We start from the raw sequence: 25,799 nt of genomic DNA, 5'->3' as shown, positions 1-25,799 counted from the left end.
AATCATATATCTGATAAAGACATATATCTAGAATACATAAAGAACTCAAACCACAATAAACAAAGACAAATAACCCAATTTTAAAATGGTCAAAAGATATGAATAAACATTTCACCAAAGATACATAAATGGCTAATAAGAAAATAAAAAGACGTTCAACTTCATTAGTCATTAGAGAAATGCAAATTAAAACCACAATAAGATATCATTACACACATAGTAGAACAGCTATAATGCAAAATACTGACAGTACCAAGCTTTGGCAAAAATGTGGAGAAAATAAAACCCTCCTATGTTACTGGTGAGAAATGTAAAATGGCACACTTCCCCTGTTGTGCAGTGATTAAGAATCCACCTGCCAATGCAAGGGACACTGTTTGAGCCCTGGTCCGGGAAGATCCCACATGCCATGGAGCAACTAAGCCCATACACCACAACTACTAAGCCTGTGCTATAAAGCCCGCAAGCCATAATTACTGAGCCCACGTCCCACAACTACTGAAGCCTGCGTGCCCTAGAGCCCGTGCTCCACAACAAGAAAAGCCACTGCAATGAGAAGCCCACACACCGCAATGAAGAGTAGCCCCCGCTCGCAGCAACTAGAGAAAGCCCGCATGCAGCAATGAAAACCCAACACAGCACCCCCCAAAAAACAAAAAAGAAATGTTAAATGGCACAGACACTTTGGAAAATAGTTCGATAGTTTCTTGAAAAGTTAACAAGTACTAACCTTGGGACTCAACGATTCCACCCCTAGGTACCTACACAAGAGCAGTAAAAATATGTCTTCACAAGCACCTGTACACAAAGAAATACCCCTAGCATCATTATCCTAACAGCCAAAAGTCTAAAAAAAATCTATATGTTCACCAATTGATGATTGAATAAACAAAATATGATATATCCATACAATGGAATATTATTCATCATTGGAAAGCAATGAACCACTACAATGAACATGCAACACTGTGGAAGAACCTCAGGAATCTTATGCTAAGTGAAATAAGTCAGACACAAAAGATTGCATAGGAATGATTCCATTTAAATGAAATTTCTAGAAAAGACAAACCTATAGCAACAGATAACGGCAGTGGTTGCCTGGGGCTGGAAGTGGTAGCAAGGATTGAATGCAAAAAAGTACCAGGAAATTTTTGGTGTGATAGAAATGTTCTAAAACTCAATTGTAGTGATTATTGCACAGGTTTGTAAATTTACTTTAAAAATCATTGAATTGGTATTTCCCTGGTGGCGCAGAGGTTAAGAATCCGCCTTCCAATGCAGGGGACACGGGTTCGAGCCCTGGTGCAGGAAGATCCCACATGCCGTGGAGCAACTAAACCCGTGCACCACAACTACTGAGCCTGCGGTCTAGAGCCCACTAGCCACAACTACTGAGCCTGAATGCCACAACTACTGAAGCCCATGCGCCTAGAGCCTGTGCTCCACAGCAAGAGAAGCCACGCAATGAGAAGCCTGCGCACTGCAATGAAGAGTAGCCCTCGCTAACGGCAACTAGAGAAAGCCCGTGTGCAGCAATGAAAAACAAACCCAGCGCAGCCAAAAAAATAAATAAATCTATTTTTTTAAAATCATCAAATTGTACAGTTATAATGTGAATTTCAGAGTATGTAAATTAAACCTCAATAAAAGGAATTTAGACTAAACAATAGACAAGACTAGGCTGACTGCAGCAGAGACTTGTATTAGGGTGAATGTTCAGTCTCTTGTCATGTCCCCTTCTATCATAATTTCTTCCTGACCCACAGCAGTGCTCATCCTCACCAGCCCCACCATGGAAAATACAACTGCTCAACATATTTCTGCCCTCTGGGCCACGGTTCACTGGACAATAAGTGGGCACCAGGTTGAACTCATGAAGATTTAGATTTGAAATCAAGAAAGCAACATTGGTCTCTCTGTCATTGATCCTCTATTATGTATCTTCATAATTTGTTAATTACAAGAAAAAAAAAGTAGATATACAGGAAAAAATAATAAAAGTGGAAGAAGGAGTCTGCCTAGTCTTTCAACAATTTCCAAAATCCAATCCTGGTTCTTACCATGATTCAGCTACATGACCCCTACTCTCATACAATAAGACATCTGTGAGGTCTTTAATAACAAGAAAAAACTCTTTTTGACCAAGTTAGTGTAAAAAGTCCTAACTAATGCAAGGATCAGTGCTTCCCAATTGAGGCAAGGAAATCTGAAGAGTGGGGAGGTGTTTTGGGTTTTCACAAGCATTGGAGAGCATTACTAACATTTAATGGATGATAACCAGGTTTAATACATATTCTGAAATGTGAGGAATGGTCCACCTCAAGTAAAGTTCCTGCCCCAAACACTCAAGAGATTCCCATTGAGGAATAGTAACACAGACCTAGACTTACACTAGCAACATTTAAAAAAAAATTACAGAAACCCAGTGAAAATAAATCATCATGCCATCATACTAAAAAGTAAGAAATAGAGGTTCCTTCCAATTCATGAATACTACTTCTCAGGGGTAACCACTATTAACAGTTTGGTGTATATCCCTGCAGCCTTTTGTCTTTCCTTAGAAGAACACATCTAGGTTTTCAACACAAAACACATTATCTTTCACTTAAAAATATATCAACTATCACTTTAAGTAATAAGTAACCAATGAACAAGAATGTAAAGGTTATTGTTATAAAATATTTAAAATAGATAACTATAAATGTTGTGTCATAACACTGATATGTATTATAAGATATTTTCAAATTTTAAAACTTAAATATTTATGTCAAATACTGTTCTGCCTATGTTTTCCTCTAAGTTTTATAGTGTCTGTCCTTACATTTAGGTCTTTAATCCATTTTGAGTTTATTTTTGTGTATGGTGTTAAGGAGTGTCCTAATTTCATTCTTTCACATGTAGCTGTCCAGTTTTCCCAGCACCACTTACTGAAGAGACTGTCTTTTCTCCTTGTTTATTCTTGCTTCCTTTGTCATAGATTGGGTGACCGTAGGTGCATGGGTTTATCTCTGGGCTTTCTATCCTGTTCCATTGATCTATATTTCTGTTTTTGTGCCAGTACCATACTGTCTTGATTACTGTAGCTTTGTAGTATAGTCTGAAGTCAGGGAGCCTTATTCCTCCAGCTCCATTTTTCTTTCTCCAGATTGCTTTGGCCATTTGGGGTCTTTTGTGTTTCCATACAAATTGTAAAACTTTTTGTTCTAGTTCTGTAAAGAATGCCATTGGTAATTAGATAGGGATTGCACTGAATCTGTAGATTGCTTTGGGTAGTATACTCATTTTCATAATGCTGATTCTTCCAATCCAAGAACATAGTATATCTCTCCATCTATTTGTGTCATATTTGATTTCTTTCATCTGTGTCTTGTAGTTTTCTGCATATAGGTCTTTTGCCTCCTTAGGTAGGTTTATTCCTAGGTATTTTATTCTTTGGTTGCAATGGTAAATGTGTATAGCACAGGAAAAAAAAAAAAAAAAGAAGGTACAATCTGTTTGCAGGACATTTATTAAGTTAACCTTAGAAATACATTTCAATATACATTAGGTGCAGACAAATACTGTTGATTCCACTTATATGAGGTACCTAGAATAGTCAGATTCATAGAGTCAGAAAGTACACTGGTCGATGCCAGGGGCCGCGGGGTAGGGGTGGGGAGGGGTTGGGGAGGAAGAATGGGAAGTTAGTGTTTAAAGGGGACAGAGTTTCACTTTCAGGAAGGTTAAAAATTCGGGAGATGGATGATGGTGACAGTTGCACAACAATGTGAATGTACTTAGTGCCACTGAAATGCACAGTTAAATATGGTTAAAATAGTATGTTTTATATTATGTGACTTTTACCACAATAAAAAAAAAATTTTAAAAACTCGAAGATAATTTCATTTCCATCTTCATAAAAATTTACATATAGCAGTACTCATAGGTAGCAACTAATAGGAGGCAGAGGGGACTAAAACTGAATAAAATGACCTGTGCAACTTCTCTACATGCCAAAAATGTTTAAAAATCAAGACAAAACAGCCTTCAGGGCACATAGTAAATCATATATCTCACTGTAAGAGAGAGGCTTAAACTAAAGCCAAAGAATGTGATTTACTACCAGCATTTCCAGAGTTCCCCACAGCCTTCACTACACTGCATGATGGTAGGATTTCATCAGGTAACTGTTCTAACTTCTTGCCTGAACTTTTTTTTTCTCCCTAGAATGATATTATCTTTCAAATTACACTCTAGAAGAATTCATCACTCTGACAATGTATCATTAATCAAGGTAAAGAGGGTTGATATTTTATAGCATTTTGGAATGGATGGCACCTTATAGAAGTTAAGGTCCAACAGTAAAAGTTCTAGTTTAGTTAGAAAAATGATACACTTTATGGTAGTGTCAGTGTTTCAAAACTCTAGCACCATCATCCCAAACCCTGGCTATCCAGCAACATTAATAATCATGTTGACATAACCATGCATCCTTATATGATCCAGAAGTTCCAGCTCAAAGAAGTTCACATGTGATTTAGACCGACGTTACTTCCTAAGTTTGAAACAAAATGTTGAAATGTCTCTTTTCATGGTCCTAACTTTCACTGATTTTCCAGTTGCAAAATTTTAGAAGAGATTTACTGCAACCACAGCCTTGTATTAAAAGTGGAAAACTCTACTGATGTGTATAAAATGGATGACTAATAAAAAAATAAATAAATAAAAAGATAAATAAACATTTAAAAAAATGGAAAACTCTAATTCCTGTAGAAGAGTTTTGTTATTTTATTGGTACTTGCTAGGCAAATAGATAATAGAGGTAGAGACAGAGGTGTACACATATACACATACACAGAAAAAATTGTGTTACATATACACAGAACCCAAGAAACATTATGAATTCACTGGTTACAATGACTGTTGAACACAGTTGGAATTTGGATAGCTGTTAACTACAAAAATCATTTCAGGAAGATGAAATTATGCACTAATGGAATTTTTAAAAAAGGTGTATATATATATATATATGTGTGTGTGTGTGTGTGTGTGTGTGTGTGTGTAGGTATATAGGGTTTTTTGGCCTTACTTTTGAGAAAACACTTCCCTCCCATATAGAGAATATTTTCCCAAGTACAGTTTTTTCTGGTTTCTTTGATGTGAATTAATTCATATGCAATTGGTAAATAAGGGAATGATGTCAGCATAAAACTATGGAGTTTTATTGATTCTTAAGTTTTTCTTTTCCAGCACATTACTGTTTTGAGGCAATCGGGGGCAAGCTGTCTCACAATTAAAGCCAAAATCTTAGCAATTTATAAAGATCTTAGGGGGAAAAAAAAGCTGAAAATCTATAAAAATGCCTCCCCACAGTGCAAGTACAGACTACTTTAATGACTTTAATGACCGTGCATTCCACTAAGTTAAGCTATCTGGAAAAAATGTGAGTGCAGATAAAGAAGTAATAAAGATACTCTCTGATTTAAAACAATGGATTAAGAAAGGAGGCAACAGTTTGATTCAGAGTTTTCATTTTGACAAAAATGATGTCATTAGAAGTGAATTACTACCAGGACCTATATCACAGAGAAGGAAACACAAGTCCTCAATGAACATGTGCCAGTGGTTTTATAAGGATGGTTAACTGTTTTTCTTAGGGCTCTGATTACAAAGTGCCATAGGATTTGAGTGGCCTTCCCCTAACCCTAATTTTTCCTGGAGCCCTATTAGATAGGTAGGGGATTATCCAGAATGGGAAGTTTTTAAGAAATTGTATATTGCTACAGCAGTAATACATGTACACTAAAGAACTGTGCTTTAATTTATAGTAAAATATACTTTTTTATTAAAACTCATCAAAACATTTGCTCAAGGTATATTTATCCAAAGAAACCTCCACAGATTATTTTGCTAGTATATTTCTATTTATATATTTATATATATATATATATATTAAATACAGTGCATGATGATAATGTAAGGATCCCGTTAACTAAAATCAACAATAACAAACCAGACTAAATCTCTCTGAGTTGGAAGCTACGTAGAAAAGAAGGAATACTAAACATACCAAGCAGATAAATTTTCTCAAATTATCATGTATCTATGATAAGATGCAATAAGCCCATGAAATTTCCACCTAGTAAAACTATCTTTGCAGAGTAAAAATTATTTATAAAAATACATAACTATGAACATCCTAACCCAATAAATAAGAATGAAAAAGACTGAGGTAAGAGGTGGATGGGCCCCTGGGCTGGACAGATGGTATTTGTCAAGCGGAGTAATATTGGAGCTTTGTTTTCCCTAGACACTTCAAGGACCAAGTTAATGACAGGAGCTGAGCTCTGCTGGAGTAAAGAGATAAGATGACCACTCTTGAGGTCAAGGAGACCTCCCCGACTGCACATGTGCAGAAAGGCTCCTTGGGGGTCAAAAGGGAGGGGTGCCACCCCATAATAGGTGCTGTCAAACCTCCCACTAGCCTCTGTGCTGGAATCCATCTTGGTAAAACTCAACATGCTCAGGCATGTTGAGGAGTGTCCTAGAACAGGTCAGATGTGGGAAGAGAAGTGAGATAATTGGTCAAAGGTAAACAAAGACCGGACTAACTGCCCTGTACAAATGATTTAACCATCTCTTTACTACACTCTTCCTCATTAGGGAGGACGCCCACACCCTTTCTCTCCAGGTGTGTATTTCTGCCTTGCTTCTGTCTTAAATAAAAAAACAGTTTCTCTGTGTTCTCCCCCACATGTTGCACTGTGTCTCTAATAATAAACTTTGTACCTGTTTTTACAGTTTTTGCCTCCTTAAGAAATTGATTGTCCAAATGGGGCAAGAGCCGGGGGAACTTTGCTTCTAGCCTCTAGCCCCTGGTAGCTAGGAATCTGCTCAGGTAGCTCAGGTAGCTGAGCCCTGGTTTTCATTGAGGCCACCCAGGTTCGATTCCTGGGCAGGGAACTAAGACCCTGCTGCTGTCTCTCTGAGATCAAGATGGAGCTTCACCTCTCAATTTTTTCACATTATTAAAATATATACTCTATTCTTAGAGCAAATTGTTATTTTGCTTTTCTGATGAACCCACCTTTACAGATAGTCTTAGTACAAATTTATTCCCTAAAAATAGGCTTTACCATAGGGTCAACTCTGAATTTTCCATGAAAGTTGAAGTAAAAGGTATCCATAAATAAAGGACTTGACCAAAGTTTTCGTCTACTGTTAGGATCAAAAGAAAGAAAGAAAAAAGTCAACTTCAGGCCAGCTGAAAGGTAAAGAAACAAAGGACAGGAATTTCCATATAGCAGACACTAGAAAGAAAAACAGAGTTTGACTAAAAGTCCCCATATAAATACATGAAGAAGCAGGAGAAAACTAAATATTTATAGGATGAAAGAAAATTGCAACAGAGAAACTCACAACAGAATCATATTTCAAATCCAGTTCTGCTCATCATATTTCTAAAAACAGATACGAAATTTGCATGAGTAGTACAAAAATGTCAATGGTATAAAGAACTACTTATTGCAAGCTAGTTAGGAATCAAATCCTGGAAGTGTGAAATTCATTTGACTGAAGTTTATTGCTTATTCCAGCATCATTTCAATATAACTTTAAGTAGAACTTAAAGGACCCTTAGATTTACCTTTCCTCCAAAGGTCTAATGGAAACCACAGGTTTTATTAATCAAAGATTTATGTGTTATTATTCCTTTTTGACACATAAGGGATAATAAAAAAAAAAAAAGCAAGTACCTGGACACAGGCCTCAGATAATAAATGCAATTTACTATTCAATAGACAGTAAATGTCAAATAAAAGTAATCTGGACTCAGTATTTAGTACTATCATAAAGTAACGTGAGAGTAACAAAATAAAACACACTTAATGCCATTAAACTATTTAAAAATAAGACAATATAGCATACAAATGTAATAGCTAAAAAATAATATATTGTCAAAATTTTTAAATCACTTGCTATTAAGAAAAATAACAAAATGTGATCTCAGCCTTTCAAATTTTGTTGCAACATCAAAAATTCTACTTAGAGAGCATTCTTAAAAGTGAGCCAGAATAGCAACAAGAAAACAACCTAGGAAATTCACACCTGCAATCTGCTTTCTATTTGCAGTTTTGATGCCATATAATTATACACTATATTAATTATCTTAGCAAGTACTTACTACTGTTTTCAACTAATATTACATGTATAATGTATCCAGATGAGTTAGCTGCTTTTAGCAATTACACATATTTGAGATACATGAAGAACAAATGATTTAATATGCAATGATTTGAATTACAGATTTTTAGGCATAGCAGAATAAACTCACTAATAAATAACAATCAATAGTTTTTCATTCGTTTTCTTATACATAGTAATGCTACTACTATGTATAAGTAGTACATCACAATTGACAATTTTTATCCCATAAATACCAATGAACATAAAATATAGTAAAAAAAAAAAAAGAAAAAACTACTGTAAAATTTGTCAGACTCCATGAAAAACCTGTAAGATAATATGGGTAGCACCTGTAAATTATAAAGACTCCTCAAATAATCAGCATCAATGTGACTGATTAAAGGGTCAGACATGTGGTTAGACTAATGATTTTTTTTTAAACAACACACATTTATTATCTCATGAGTTCCATGAGTCAGAATCTAGTTCCAGCTTAACTGGATGCTCTGCTCAAGATCTGAAGGCTGCAGGCAAGGTGTGGGCCAGGCTGCATTCCTTCCTGAGTTTGGGGTTCTCTTCCAAGCTCACAAGGTTGTTGACGGAATTCAGTTCCTGAGGCTACAGGACTGAAGTTCCGGTTTTCTTGCTTGCTGCCAGCCTGAGGCTGCTCTCAGTTCCTAGAGGCTGCCCACACTTTCTTGCTATGTGGCCCTCTCCCTCTCCCAGGCCCTCTCACTACAGGGCAGGTTACTTCTTTAAAGCCAACTAGAGGATCTCTCTGACCTCAGGGAGGGCCTCGGTCTCCCTTTTAAGAGCTTTCATGTGATTAAGCCAGGTGCACCCAGAATCAACTCCTTTTTGATAACTCAGAATCAACTTATTTGGAACCATAATTACATCTGCAAACCCCCTTGACCTTTGTCACATTCTATTGGCAAGTCACAGGTTCTCAGACTAATGATCTTTATGGTCCCCTCTAATATTGAGCTTCTATTATATTCTATTTGGATAAGGAAGAGGTCTGTATTTTTCTAAAATTTTACCTCACTGTATTTTCACAAAAGTCTTCCAAAATATGTATTACTATAACACTTTTTAAAACTCCCTAAAACCAAAAGTAACCATTTCATTAATTCTTTAGAGTCATTATCATTAAAATACTTTGTTTTCTAGACTCTAAATTTAGATGGTCTAAGAACTGCATTGAATTTCTACAAATACTATATCCTGACTAATAAAACCTAATGCATGGAGCACCTGCTATGAGCAGAATACTTTTATATTTGTTGTCATTTAATCAGATCCTCACAACATCTCTGCAAGCTTCTGAGCTTGCATATATGAGTTTTATCTTAAAGATTCTTTTAGCATAAATATTACAGAAACACCCTCTTTTCCCTTTGAGATGAATTCAGGCCACCTCTGCATTAAACCCTAGCACTGCAAAATGGTCACAAGCACATGAAAAGATGTTCAACATAATTAGTAATCGGGAAAATGCAAGTGAAAACCGTAATGAGATACTACTTCACGCCCACTAGGTCAAAAAGTGAGATTAATAACTGTTGGCTAGGGCATAGAGAAATCAGAACTTTCATATTGTGTTGATAGGTATGAAATGGAGCAGCCACTTTGGAAAACACTCTGGCAGTTCCTCAAACAATTAAATACTAGAGTTACCATACAACCAAGCAAGTCCACTACTAGAGATATAGCAACGAAAAATTAAAACATATGCCCACAAAAACCTGTCCATAAATATTCACAGCAGCATTATTCATAATGGCCGAAAGGTGGAAACAGCCAAATGTCCATCAGACAATGAATGGATAAATAAAATGTGATATATCCGTACAATGGAATGTTATTTGGCCATAAATAAATGAAGCACAGATACATGCCACAACATGGATGAAACTTGAAAACATTATACTAAGTAAAGGCAGCTAGTCAAAAAGACCACATATTGTATGATTCAATTTATATTAAACATCTAGAATGGGCTAATCCATAGAGACAGAAAGTAGATAGGTCATTGCCAGGGGATTACAGGGAGGATGGTAGGGGGGATGGGAATAGTAGCAAAATGGTACAGGATTTCTTTTTGAAGTGATAAAAATGTTCTACAATTAACTGTGGTGATAGTTGCACATACCCGTGAATGTACTAAAATCTATTGAATTATAAACTTTAAATGGATAAGTTGTATAGTATGTGAGTTATATCTTAATAAAACTGTTTTTAAAAAATTCTTGTCTATGATGCCTCTATAAGTGCTCTTGATCTATCTTTTGGGTAAGCCATCATTCTGTCTTTAGAAATTTTGGTTAATCAAAGACTTAACTGCAATGCCCTCCAAGGCGTCTACCTGGGTAAACTAAACTTTCAGACTCACCAGGCTGTCAGTAAACCACTCTTGGCAACAGTCTGCTTACAAGGATAAGAACAGGAACAACAGTTTACCAATGAGACGGCATCAGTTGTTATTCTTGGGAGTCTTGCAATAGTTCACGCAGAAGTACAGCTCAGATAGATGAGGGACAGACCTGTTTTAGAAGCCTTATTTCCCACCAGAGTCAATCCCCATCTGCAGGTTTCCAGAGCCCCACAGCCCACGTGTCAGCTACAAAGCTTGCCATGTTCAGGGAGCTGTGGCTTACCCCAAGTATTTATAGCCCTCCCATTAGATGCAATTTGCCAATGAGGAGTCACGTTTACCGTGAATATGTTGTCTAGGAACATAGGTGACATTACGACCTTTATCTGTTTCCCAGGAAAAGAGCTAGAAAGTTAACTAAAGGTCAAATTCTCAGACACAAGAGGAAAAGCTTTTCTTAACCCTTCACCAACATAACATATTAACATACCATACATTCTTTTAATTGTCCCATCTTTGGTTTTCAAAATTTAGAGAGAAATAAACTTTGCCATTTAAAATGTAATTTTAAATTATTTCACGAGCTTGATCATATCATTCAGGATTTATTCATGCTTTCACTCATTCAAAAATGAGATTTTTACATGCCAGGTACAATGTTAAGCACTAAGAATACAGTGATGAACATGACAGAAATAGTTCCTCTCCTTACAAGATTTGAAATTTATCAGAAGAGATAAAAGAGTAAAAAGTCAGTAACAATATAGTTTAAAAAATCCTTTGACAGAAGTTCTAAGTTATAATCATATTGAATCATACAGAATTATTTATATTTAAGAAAGAAAAGCATGCCAATACTCAGTTGTTTATATATATTTTAAATATTTATTTTTTCTTATGTGTAACACTAATATTTATAAATAGCAAATTTATAAATTTTTTAGGATATTGACATTACCTGGACTCTAAAATCATGTGAATTTACGATAATTCCTTTTTGAGGGAACATTTACTCCCCATCCTTATATTTCTATCTTATTTGTGAAACTTTGGGAGAAGAAAGTGAGTGTGCTGACCTCTGCCCTTTCTGGGTTCTCCAAGGGCTACCTGTCCAGAGAGGGATGTATTCCAGTCTAGATCTCCATTAAGGAGTTTTTCTGGGTAGGTCCTGCCCTGTCTATAACACTGGGGCAGGGGGGAGGGCAAAAAGTTCAGTTCCAGGAAATATCAGGAAGGTGATCTGTCTGAACACCCATGCTACAACCACCAATTCTGATTGTATCGATAATAAAACTGATATTTTGATTTCTGCCCTCTGACTCTAATACCTATTTCTCAATTGGTTTAGAACATGGAAAGTGAAGAAAGAGATGTTATATATTGCCCTTCAAAAATTGCAGTACACTCTGAAACTGGCCAACAATTATCTATACTGTAATCTCATTCTGAATTACATATTGTCACAAGTCAGGTTGGCCAAGAAACCAATTCTGAGATTTGCCTGCCTGACTTTTACTGGGGAGTTCTCTGAGAAGAACACCTGTGGGCGAGTGAAGGAAGCAGAACTGGGCAAAGAAGAGAGTTGAATTTGATGCAACTGCCAATCCCAAGGGAGGAGCTGTGATGGCCCATCAGAGTTGTCCCCAATTGAGGCAAGAGGTAGCTGGGAATTTGTACCCTAACACAGACCAGATATTGGCCCAGAGGATTGGCTGCCTCCAGGGATGGAGTGTAGGCTTGGAGGTGGCAGTTCTCTTTGGGCAAAGGCAATTCCAGGGGAGAGGCTCATCTATGATACAAATGCAGGCAACATTCCAGGCAGCTAGGGTAGTGTCTCATTTCTAAAGAGGAAGATCTGGGTGGCACACATAGCATCTACATTATGTGTGTACACAGCATTTAAAACGGGTACATTAGGATCATCCAAGTAAGCAACCACGATATTATCCAAAGGACCAGCTATGGCCTAAAATTACTGTATTATCCTGAACATTAACAGAATAACGGTAGTGTGAGCCTAAAAGCTGATACTGGTCATTGTCAAATGAAAGAAAAAAAATCGAACATTTTTCTACCAAAGTCGGAAAGCATAAATAGTATTAGGATAACTGAGGTTCTGCCTGGTAATTATTTTCCTGTAGGTATGTTCAAGCAAACAAATACTCCCACTTATAATCCATATTTATGTAGGTATACCTTACTTCGTAGTTAAAAAAGTGAAGAGGCTGCATATAGATGCCTCATATTAGAAAACATAGAAAGTCTACCTCAGTTATCTCTTCTCTCATTACTAACCACCCCTCTTCCCAAGGTCTCTCCTTTCCAGTTAAGAAAATCTCCATTCTAATTAAGAAAATATATATACCAGAATCTATTAATGATTTTCTTAATCCAGCCTCCCCTTGCGCATGTCACACTTCACAATGAAATGCCTTTTGTTTGTTTTTCCCCCTGTTTTCCCTTATCTCTGATTAACCTTGTCTCTTCTTTGATCTTTTGTTGTTAAAAGGAAATAGGAATTCCTGATATATTGAGGCCTTATTTTTCACCAATGTGAGGCTTACCAAGTGAAAAACCTTTTGTTTTAACCCTTAGTGTTGAAAATCATTCTAAATACAGAAGTAGAATTTTCATCCTTGGTAATTCCCCTCATGAATTTACACATCATTTTGCAGATCATTAACTATTTCACAGAGGTTAGAGAAGGTTAAAAAAAAAAAAAAAAAAACTTGTGCTGAAATCACTTCCAAGTATTAATCAATCGTAAATCAAAAGAAAGACCCTGGGCTTCCCTGGTGGCGCAGTGGTTGAGAGTCCGCCTGCCGATGCAGGGGACACGGGTTCGTGCCCCGGTCCGGGAAGATCCCACATGCTGCAGAGCGGCTGGGCCTGTGAGCCATGGCCGCTGAGCCTGCGCGTCTGGAGCCTGTGCTCCGCAACGGGAGAGGCCACAACAGTGAGAGGCCCGCGTACCACAAAAAAAAAAAAAGAAAGACCCTTTGAAATTATGTTAGTCAACATTGAAATGGTAATAGTTTGTCTTCAATTTTTCAGGGATTTATCTCTTAAGTGAAACAAAATATGCCAGGACAAAATGGTCCCTACTGACTGTGAACTTTGTAAAGACTCACTGGTATGTAGGCTGGGGGCTGAAATGATTAACAACACTCAAAATAAGCTATTCTTCATAATAACCAGAAATGCCAACATAGGTTAAATAATATAAAGTATAGCAGTCATTAGCCTAGAATGCCTGCTTTTTATACAGTAATGCTTAATATTCAGATATAAGAAGTCTGCTCTAACTTCTCAGATTAGGTATGAATTCAACAGTCAACAAAAAAAAAATCTCATGACTTCTTTTTCTTTGTCTTCACAGTTTGCATATTTTTAAAATTGAGATACAGTTGCTGTACAATATTATATAAGTTACAGGTGTACAAAAAAAAATCTCATGACTTTGACAGTTACCAAAGTGGTGGAAAACTAAAAATGCTATGGCTGGTTAATGAGGGCTAAACAGAAAGAGGTATCCACTCGCTGCTGAACAATGGCCATCAGGCCAAGACACAACAGCATCAAGAACCTTACCTTAATGCACAGGGAACAATGATGGAAACAAGAAGAAAAAAGCAAGATGACTGAAAAAAAAAAAGGGTTAAATAGTGCACAGAAATAATAAGAAAATGGCAGATAGCTAACGGGACAATGGATTAAATTCACGATGGGATGGCAGAGAATGGGTAAGGCCATGATAGAGGAGCAAAAATAAAGTACTAACCGGAAAAGCAAATCTCTGAGGATGAATGTGTAGTGACACATATTACATCAGCTAGTTGAGACCTCCTATTAACTGTTATAACAGCTACTGGTCAACATAATGGGCAGGAGTAACCAATATATAGTGAGACTCTGTCCACTGTACACTTTACTAAGATTGGAGGGAGTAGGTTATATATTCTGAAATAGCTTCCTTTAAAAAAACTTTTTTTAATTTTAAAATTTTAGTTGAATAAAATAAAGGCTCAAATTTTACTTGAATTACCTAAAAAAAGATAGCTCCTTCAAAGTATTTCACTACTTAGCAATCTGGGTACATAAAATGATGTTATATACAAAGAGAGTAGTAACCATGTATGTTTAGCTCCCAATACAGGTGGTCTCTGTTTGCTCTTTTCTAAGGGTCAGCCTCACAATCTGACTTCCCCAGCAGACAATGAACTTCCCAGGAAAATCCTCAAGATAGCACCAAGTAGCAACTTTGGTCTCCACAGACTAGAGGGCAATCCAGAAGAGTAACATAAATATAGAAGATATATAGCTATTTATCATTATTTAACTTTAAAATATATACATAAGAGAATCCCTGTGTTTGAAAAAAAACTCTCAAGGATTCATTATTACTTGCTATGTTCTTTGATTTGTATACATATTATGAAATTCATTTATGTTAATTTCTAGAGATGAATGCATCTTCTACAATTAGAAATTCACTAGGAACCTAAATACCATTCTGCTATTTCTGGCTTACCAACCTTTCCTCCCCTGCAACCAAAACTAGAAAATGTGATGCTGGGATGAGATGAAGCTTACACTCAGTATTAATTCTCTCACTTCAGCATCAATTCCACATTTAGAATTTTATAAGAATATAATTTACAAAAATCATCTTCTATGTTAAGATATCTAATATATCCATTTTAATGACATTAACATGGAATAGAAAAATACTCAATGTTTACTATACATATGCTATGTCACATAACTTTTAGTAAGCACGATTTGACCCATGTCATATCTGCCTCTGGATTACAATAAACCATATCATGGCAAAGTCTGACTGTGTTTTGAAATTGAATGTGGGGGGTGGGGGAGGACTGAGAGAGAGAAGCAGAAAGGGACAGAGGTCTGGAAGAGAAAGGGGAAGGAAGGGAGAGAGAAAAGAGAATCAGACTTAGATAAACCTTGAAGGTCAAATACTGAAGTTGAGGGAAGGAGCCATGTCCGATTCTTCTTTGTATCCTCCACACCAGCTAGCACAGTGCCTAAATTCACTGAGCGGTAATTCAGAAAATGTGCTGAATAAATCATTGAATGGAAAATTCTAACAAGAATTCACAGTGGGAAATTACACTCCTTACCCTTACAGTGGAGTACCTTTAGTTAAATTCTATATTATTTGCATATTAACAATTACACTCACTTTTGTATACATTAATTTTCATTTCCTGTGACTGTCCAATCTTAGGATACTTCCTGAGGCAGGGGAGTAGTTGGTGGATTTCCTTTTGTTTTCCCTCCATCACTTCTGCCAGAAGGCTCTCAACACTGACTAGCCACTCAAAAGTTAACAGACTTCGGTAAATACTGATAAAAAAGTAAGGTCAGTTTTATGCTTTGTGGTTATCATGACGTGGGTCATCAGCATCTGTGAGAGCTATCAATATTTATATATGTTGAAGCAACACGTAAAGATTGAAGTCTACCAGTGACCTTTCTAAATACAGATATCAATATTAAAATTTACAAGATAATATTTAACCCTTCAATCCATTATACAAGGTACTCGACTCTCACTTTTATTTCCAGGTCCTTAAGAGGAGGATCCTAGTGTTATTCATCTGTGTAGGGTCACTGCCTAGCACTGACTCTGCACAATGAATGAAATCTATGACAAAACAATGCATCATCAAACGTAACTGGTATAATATTATATCAATATTTAACCATAATTATTGCTTAAGTATTAGAATCTTAAAGCCATCTGACAGGGTTTGAGTTTAGGCATTTCAAAAAACAACTATATGAGGATAAATAAAAGTTTGTGATATGTAGGAGGGAAAGTAGAAACCTGAGAGATAAGCCTATTTAAAAAATAGTGGGGGGCTTCCCTAGTGGCACAGTGGTTGAGAGTCCGCCTGCCGATGCAGGGGATGCGGGTTCATGCCCCGGTCCGGGAGGATCCCACATGCCGCAGAGCGGCTGGGCCCGTGAGCCATGGCCGCTGAGCCTGCGAGTCTGGAGCCTGTGCTCCGCACCGGGAGAGGCCACAGCAGTGAGAGGCCTGCGTACCACAAAATAAATAAATAAATAAAATCAATAAAAAAATAAAAAATGGTGGGGGAGGACAAATAAAAGACAAATTTAAAAAAAATAAACATGAGAAGAAAACAAGAGATTTCTATTTATAAACTAGATAGAAGTAATACTTAAATCATGTGTTCATTTGAAACCACAATAGATAAAAATATTGTCTAATTTTTAAATGTCAAGTTCACAGATAGAATGTGTAATGTAAAAACTCTAATCAAGCTAAGTGTTCCAGGAGCTATATTAAAGCACAGTTTAAACAGCAAAATAAAATCCAGATTAGCATTCAGTAAAATAATTTTAAGTTATATGTAAAGACTGTAGATAACAGAATTTTACAAATGAATGCAAAGCATCCTAAATTCTAGATAATTAAACATGTTTTATATGTCTTTGTGTGGAAACATTTTATAAATACACTACAAGTAAAGAGTTTTAAACAGTCATACCTGCAAAAGAGTTGTTCTATGGAGTTTCAGTGCCCCCTTTTGATGAATTTTAGCAAAGCATCCTGAACAATAATCTTCTCCACATTCAAGGCATACCTTAAAAGATATTGAAAAATCATACAATCTTATAAAATATGACTTTGAGAAAATACTTGCATAAAAAATTCATTGCTCTCATCTTTACTTCTCCAATTACACACCTAGATGTCGGCCGAACTGAGAAGCCCAAGGAAACGGGACAACATTTGTCTCAGTTAAGATGTAACTTTGAGAAAAAATAACTTATAAACTTTAACTACTCTCATAGCAAAATAAATATAATAGCTGTAAGTAGGTTTTAGATATATGTTAGGCGCATGTATGTATGTACAATTTCTGAATAGATCACTAAAAAAACGGCAACCTCAGATCGAACTTCTTAACCTGGTAAAAATTAACAGCAATATCTCTGGGTCAAAACTATTTCATTATGAGTTCTTTTATCTTTCTGTATTGATTTACATGACACAATTAGTTTCAAAGGATGTGTATACTATTTGTCTCCAAAATTCCCCACAGTCTTCTTTGAACGGCACTACTTCACTGGTGATTCTCAAAATGTTGTTTTAAAAGCATTCTTAGGACATTCCTCAAAGGAAAAAAAGTGTAAGAAAAAAAACTGGATGGATCTTCATCAACATGTCAGCGATGTTTATGACTGGTGAAATGATTACAGACAAGTGTATATTTGTCTTGCAAGTTCTCTATGGTGCTAAAATGTCATTCTTTAAATTTGCGGATAAGTTGGAAAATGTGATATATCTCTACCTATGATAGTGCCAAGCAAGGGTGAAAGTGAGAAAAGGAAATGGAATTTTTACTGCAAGAGTAATTACTACTGTGCAGACGTACAGCCACTCTAACACCCTTTACAGTATGATAAAAAAAAATAGTGCAAATGGCTAGTAGCCCCCCTTTTCTTGAGTTTGGCCTAGGTTGAGAACATCCAGTAGTACAAATAAGAAAGCATGAGGCCTGGAGAGACAGTGTCAGAAAGTCTGTGCCAAGGAGCTCACACTCCCTTTAGCTCTCTTTCATTTCCTCTCCCTTTAGGGTGCCCACCACCCTTCTCCCCCTCCTTCCTCTCCCCTCTCTCAGGGTATAATAAGCATAAAGCAGCTGGGGCAGACTGGGGAGAGACAGACCAGGTTCTTCTGCCTTGTACGGGTCACTGGTGACCTGATGCGCAATTCAGTGACACTTCTCAAACTGTACCATGCATACAAATCTCCTGGGATTTCCTTACAGTGCACATGCTGGTTTGGGAAGTCTGGAATGGGACCCAAGATCTTGCATTCTAATAAGATCCCAGGTGATGCCCATGCAGCTGCTGGGTGCAGACCACACAGGGAGTAAGAAGGCACTAGAGTGTATTGGATGAAGAAAAGGAGACTAAATTTAGGGGGGTATAAATTAGGAGTTTGGGATTAACAGATACACACTACTATATATAAAACAGATAACCAACAAGGACCTACTGTATAGCACAGAGAACTATTCTCAATATTTTTTTATAACCTATAAGGGAAAAGAATCTGGAAAAGAATATATATACAAGGCTTCCCTGGTGGCGCAGTGGTTGAGAATCTGCCTGCCAATGCTGGGGACACGGGTTCGAGCCCTGGTCTGGGAAGACCCCACATGCCGCGGAGCAACTGGGCCCGTGAGCCACAACTACTGAGCCTGCGCGTCTGGAGCCTGTGCTCCGCAACGGTAGAGGCCGCGATAATGAGAGGCCCACACACCGCGATGAAGAGTGGCCCCCACTTGCCGCAACTAGAGAAAGCCCTCGCACAGAAACGAAGACCCAACACAGCCAAAAATTAATTAATTATTTTTTTTAAAAAGAATATATATACATATATATATCTATCACTTTGCTGTATACCTGAAATTAACACAACATTGTAATTCAACTATACTTCAATAAAAATTAAATAAAACCCAATAAGAGTTCATTAATTTTTTAAAGTTGTATTGCAAGTTCCCACATGATGATGCAGTTACCTACAATAATGTAGCCACGTTTATTAAATATGAAATGATTAAGACAACACTCCAAAAATAGGTTAAAAGAGTAGGAAGTTGTATATAACTAAAATGAAACTAAAAAGGAAGGGTCAAATAACAATAACAATATCCACAACATTCAGGGAGCACTTACTCATTGTTCTAAGGGCTTCGTATGTTCCATCTCATTTAATTCTCACAATAACCCCATAAGGTTAGCATGACCATTGTACCTCCATTGTGAAGATGAGGCAACAAAGGAACATAATGATTGAGAATTTGTCCAGTCATACAGCTAATGGAGCCAGGATTTCAACCCCAGAGTCTGGTTCAAAGCTTAAGCTCTTACCCAAGACCCACATTACTAATAATCATTGACCATTAATTTCAGTATTAATCATTTATTAGAAAACCTTCATAAAATCTGCAATAAAATAAATCCAAAATGTCAAATGATTGCATGGTCTGGTATTTATCAAAATCCAAATGTATTTTTCAAATGTGATTATAGCTACACAGAACTGGATTTATAATTTTAGTGGAAGAAAAATAAATACTATCCCTAGTATGGGAACTAATCCTAGCCTTTCAACTCCTGTTTCAAGAGCTATAGTCTCTTAGAGAAATGATGATACAAACATTATCTAAATCCATAATTTTTAAGTGAAAAATTAAAAGCTATAATTTCACATACACATATGGAAGTATTATTGTATTAACGTAGACTTCAAAATGTATTCTATAACATGTCAGCTAATATTTTAATGAATTTCTCATAAATGTTCGGCACCATTTTTACAATGTAATATAGAGGACTGAGAGTCAGTTTCAGCATATAATTCTAAGCCAAATATTTGCTAACAATAGACTTTCAATGAAAGTAGCCAAACAGATGTTATACTGGAAGATCAAAGCTGGAGTCACAGAGTAAGCTTATATATTTTGTTATACAAGCATATTTGGATTTAAATTGGGTGAAAATGACCGCCAACTGGAAAATCTTTTTAGGTAGTTTGTATAACTGGCAGGAACATACTAAAAATGTGGATAAGGACGCCATTCCACCACAGATGCTTCTTTGACGATGGAGTACTAAAGTGCTGTTTTAGCAAATATCTTTTTAATTTGTTCAAGGCTAGATCACTTATGCTAAGCCTTCAGAATCCATTTGAGTTTAATTAAATTATCCACATTTGCCAAATTAATATGTAATTTTTAACTATCCGTTTCACTTTTGTTATGTAGAAACAGCCTAAAGCCACTGGAATTTCTTTTAAAAATAAGAAATCTGCAAATTTGGGGTTTTATTTTTACCACCAACATATATGAATGCAACATATATAAAATGTGCCAACAACAAAAGGCATACAATTTACTATCTCTTCTCAATGTGCTAGGCACAATGCTAAACACTTCACATGCATTAACCATTATCCTCAATAACTCTGAGGTCGTTATACTACTGTTACCCGTGTTGTCCCATTTTACAAAGGAGAAGACAGAAACAAAAGAATTAAGTCATTTGCTGAAGTTCACATAGCTAACAACAGGTAAAGTTGAGATTCAAACCCCCAAAATGCAAGCTCTTACTCCCTACCTCCCATTCCTGTACAATTTTCCCTGATTAAGGTCCTGTCATAAGATATAGAAAGGTTGACTCTGATTATCCAGTCAGCATGACCATCTAGAATGATGGAAGCTAAGAACACAAGGTAACCTCAGAGTTCAACACTATAGAGTTCATTACATCTACCGAGCTTGAATTTTTAAATAATTTTTGTGCTTTTAACAAGTATCATGGGATATTATTTTCATTTCAAATCAAAGAACATCTTTTCTTAAAATCTTAGTAAATTCTTTAAGAATGGTTAGGGCCTAAACCCTGACTTCTATTTACAACAGTTTTCAGGCAAATCAGTTTTGTAATCACTGCACACTTCATCACTCTCATCTGCTTTCCAGCCAAGGCACGTGCCACTTATACTGTCCGGGAATGTCCTTTGCTTGCTTTTCCTTCTCTCTGGAAAAACAGATCCTTTATTTCCAAGTCAAATCTTATCTACATATGCCATATTGTTTGAATTCCATGGCCTTTAAAAAGTGCTCAACATAGAAGAGGATTAATAAGAAATATTGACTCATAGCTCCTATGCAAATACTTTTTCAGATCATGAACAGTGGAATCCAACAATTCAATTCTGCCATGAGACCCTTTTAGCTTTCATACTTCAAACTCCAGGAATATTAGCGTTTGTTTATATTTTCTTAACTTTTCTGGATAGGTATAACTTGTTAAAATTCCACCATCATATCAAGTAAGGAGAAAAATAGTATGATGTATGATGTAAAAGTAAGAGCATTATACCAAGAGCCAGGGTTTTACATTTAATATTATTAGTGCTTTATTAGACTTAAAGCACTCTAACTCTCTGAGCTCAGTTAAAACTGCCATGAAATAAGGCTAGTAATACAATCTTACACCAGAAGTGATTATAACTAAATTCTCTGAAATTTAATAAATATTATAGTGATCCACAAACATTAGTTATAATCAAATTCTTTGGGGGAAAACTGCTTCCTAGGTATGTATAATATTTTAATTGCAAAATATATTGGATATCTTCCTTTCAGTTAGCTTCAATGATAACAGTGTTTTCAATAACAGAAACGCTTTAAAGAAATGACTCATTCAACAAACATTTGCTGAGTACCTATTAAATTGCAGGCATAATTCAAGGTGGTAAGCACACAGCAGGGAACAAAAGTAAATCCCTACTCTCATGAAATTTACATTGTGGGTGAGTGGAAAATAAACAAATAAACATACACTAAAGGGTGATAAATGTTATGTAGATGAATGAGGCAGCTTCACAAAACTATAGAGAGTCATCTCAGCTGTTGCTATTTTATAAAGAGCTGTTAGGACAGGCGATGTTTGAGTTGACCTTTATTGATATGAGGAGACCTTGGGGGGAGAAAATTTGATGGGGAAATATTAAGAGTTGAATTTTGAACACACTAAATTAGTGATTTTGGTTAGAAATCCAAGTAGAAGTGTTGATTAGGCAGTCTGAGTTGAAAGTTCAGGGGAGAGATATGAGTTAAAGATGTAAATTTGGGAACCATCAAAATAAAGATGGGCTTTAAAGCCAAGAGAGTAGATGAAACTACCTAAAGAACAAGTATAAACAGACTACAGAAGAGGCCTGAGGACTAAGCCCTGTGGCACTCCAACGTTAAGGGGTCAAGAATACAGAAAAACAACAAAGCCCTACACAGAAAAATACATACCATACGATTCCATTTATATAAATTTCAATAGGTTTAGCACCACTACATGTATGCTGCTAAAAATCAGAATAGTAGTTGGTTTTGTAGTGGGAGTTAATTGGAAAAGGCACAGGGAACCTTCTGGGGTATTCTATTATCTTGATGGGGGTGTATACATTTAAGATTTGTCCATTTCACAGTAGGTAAATTATACCTCAATAAAAAAAAGAGAGAGAGAGAGACAATGGGAGGAGATAATGTGATGACAACAAGTGTAGACAACTCTTTAGAAATGTTACTAAAAGGGGTACAGGGGGAGATGTGGGGATCAAAGAAGAATTTCTGTTCCAGTTTTGGTTCGAGAAATACTGCATGTTCTTGTGCTGATAGGCACGATCCAAGGGAGAGAGGACAAAAGTTAGGTGGTATCTTTAAACAAGAATGAGAGGATGAGATTCAGGGCATCATATAGCATTGGCCTTTCCTGGCAGCCTGCACACTTCACCCTTAGTAATGATCATGAAGAAAAAGACATGGCTACCAAGCAGGTTAAGTCGGGACAGGTGTATGAGCCCGTGTGAAAGTCTGATCTTACTCCAGTGTACATACTAGCAGAGCGGCTTTGTTCTCACACTGCCCACAAACCTTCCCTTTTATCTTGGGTTTTTCATATTCAGAAGAATTTGCCATTTTATAATTAGATGGTTTTTTCACTGGCTCTGAAAGGGAAAAACAAGACCAATCACATTAAAATACGATGTTCAGTTTTCTGATTGATAAAGGAAATTATGCACATTTCTAAATTCTCAAACAGTATATAAATATTAGTTGCCCAATAAGAATGGCATGTAGCCAAGTCTAATCTTCCCAGTAGACTAGGGAGCCCACAGTCCCCCTCCCACCCACTGTGACCACAGGGCCACACATATCCACCCATATCCATTCTGCTGTAAACTCAGTTGAACTAGACATGTAAAATTACAGAATGTTAAAAACTATGCTTTGGATAGAATTCCCATAGTGTTCTGCCCCATCTCTGGATCAAACTAAAGCCCACACAGAACAACTTCTATAATAAATGTTATATATATTTCTATAATTTGTTCTATCAAATTATCTTAACTATCCAAATTAAATGTTTATCCTCTATTTTAAAAATCTTATTTCTTTTAGAAGTACTGTAAATTCAAATTTTATTTTTGGTTTTTGCTATTTTCAAATAATGTACTAAAATATAAAGCAATTTTCAATATTCTTTTAATTTCCCAGAGTAAAATTTCAATCTATAATTTTATACTGCTAAAATTTTCTTCCTAGAGTTTAAGGAACAATGCAATGAAAGTCCTCACTTTTCAAAAATACTATTATTATGATCATATCCTAAGTTGATTTTTGACATAAAATAAGCACCCTTCCCCAAAATACAGATAAAATATATTTTGAGTATCAAAGATAAAGAGTCACCATTTTGGGGTTTAGAATCTTTATGCTGCATGAACAGTTCTAGCACTTAAATTTTCTATGTAATTCAAATGTAAAAAAAAGAAATTATACCTTTAGCATCTAATAATACAATGGTAAACTGTTTACCTTGAAGCTGCTCCTTCAGTAATTTTAATTTCACTTTTCCAGCAGAAAGCTATATTAATAAAATAGATATTGTATGTCAGGTATACAAACTCAAAGTTTAAGTTACTAATAAAAATATTATAAAGCCATAACATTTTGGTGCATCTTGAACAAAACAAACATTTTGAAAGAATAATATGAGATCTTTAATGCATATATAGGAATTTTAATTAAATCAAGAGAAAATTCATAAAAGAAAAATATATTTGGGAAATATATATAAACCAATTTTTTTTAATGTCACAAATTATCTTTAAACAAAAATTACATATCACCATGAAATGATTTTAGGAAAGCACTAGCATTCAGATGTTGTAAAGGCTCAGTAAGCCTTTTCTATCTCTGATCTTTCTGAAACACACAAAGCCTAATATTTGTGTAGACTGAATCTAAGCTGAATTCTGACTAAGCTATTCTGCTCACATAACTGTAGAAGCTAATATTATTATCTTAATTGCCCAAATCAGAGAACCACATGTTTAACCATCATAGGCATAACCTTCAAATATATTATTTGTGATCCCTGACTTTCCCAAGTTGTAGCCAAAAAAATTGAGTAAGTAACAATTATGGATAGGTATTTCAAATAAATAATCACTTAAAATCCTTGGATCTTAAGAATTTAAGAAACAAAACAGACTCTCCAATTGCACATACTTGTCTTGGTCTTATTAAAACCAACGTCTGAAGTACACAGACATTCACGGAGCATGGCACACACTTATACACACACTGTCAATTCATGCTTCATTTTCAATTTTCAATTTGCATGCTCAATTGCCCAATTTGTACATGAGAATATGAGAATAATGGTTGCCTCTATGTCTATGGCTGTACCAACTGCAGTCATCTTTGAAAATTTAGGCCTAATTATTTTCAGTGAATCTAGTGCTTTTGCTTCAAAAGGGTATTTGTTTGTTCCCATTCTTTAAGGAGCTGCTCAAATGCTATGTACCAAACACAGCAGACAAGAGAATAGAATTGAAATAATCAATTTTTATATGAACCACACTTTTATTTTTAAACTGGCAGTGTTGTACAAGTTACAGATAATTTAATCCTATTTTTTATAACCAAATTATCCAATACTATTACCTTAATGATACATCTGAATTGCAACATGATCTATGTGTTTATAGGCTACCTGGGCAGAATGCATATACCAAAGCAAAATGAATTCATTATTAGGGACATGTTATACTTTGTTCTTGTTACTGTGAATAATATTTTTCTGCTCTATGAATATAGCCATATTTACTTCATATGAATCAAACTGTATACAAATATTTCAATGAACAAACTGCTAGCTTACTATTTTTAGGCAAATAGAATTTCCTCCTAAGTCTGATTTTTATCTGTTGGGGAAAGAGATGAGGGTGGAGTAGGGTTGGACCAGGGATACACACACACACAGGCAAACACCATAAAGATATATGGATATGCATATGTGTGTATATATAAAACACCACGAATTCAATATACTGAAGCCTATACCTTATTAACCCACTTATGACTCCACCAGGAGATGCTGAAGGGGTCCTATCAGGAGTCAGGGCAGCTTAGTGTCTCTACCACACAGACATATCATCTGGGCCCTTGGGGTCAGACTACGTTATATTCATCGGCCTCCCTGGCATTCACAAATGCCTCCATCCTGCCACTAATGTCCTAATCCACTGTGCTGGGCCCACACTCCTTCCACAAGCCACCTTTTCAAATATCCTCATTCTTAATCCAATTAGCTACTCAACCTTTGCCATTCTCCACTACTT

General features: G+C 36.0%; 1 protein-coding gene across 2 annotated transcripts in view; it reads right to left on the bottom strand.

The window, feature by feature from the left end:
- Nucleotides 1-25,799, bottom strand: part of ZBBX (zinc finger B-box domain containing) — a gene marked incomplete at its 5' end in the record, with an annotated part of 104,874 nt that overhangs the window by 67,168 nt on the left and 11,907 nt on the right. For both annotated transcript variants that reach the window (XM_082839129.1, XM_082839130.1), the window contains 3 exons: nt 17,080-17,175; nt 23,008-23,117; nt 23,989-24,037. In XM_082839129.1, coding sequence (XP_082695255.1) covers nt 17,080-17,175; nt 23,008-23,117; nt 23,989-24,037 — 255 coding nt within the window. The remainder of the gene's footprint in view (nt 1-17,079; nt 17,176-23,007; nt 23,118-23,988; nt 24,038-25,799) is intronic.

This window comes from Leucopleurus acutus, assembly GCF_964270905.1.
Source record: "Leucopleurus acutus genome assembly, chromosome: 5".
NCBI classification, from domain to species: domain Eukaryota; kingdom Metazoa; phylum Chordata; class Mammalia; order Artiodactyla; family Delphinidae; genus Leucopleurus; species Leucopleurus acutus.
The sequence above is the reverse complement of the archived record's forward strand: the minus strand, read 5'-3'. Positions and strand labels throughout refer to the sequence as shown.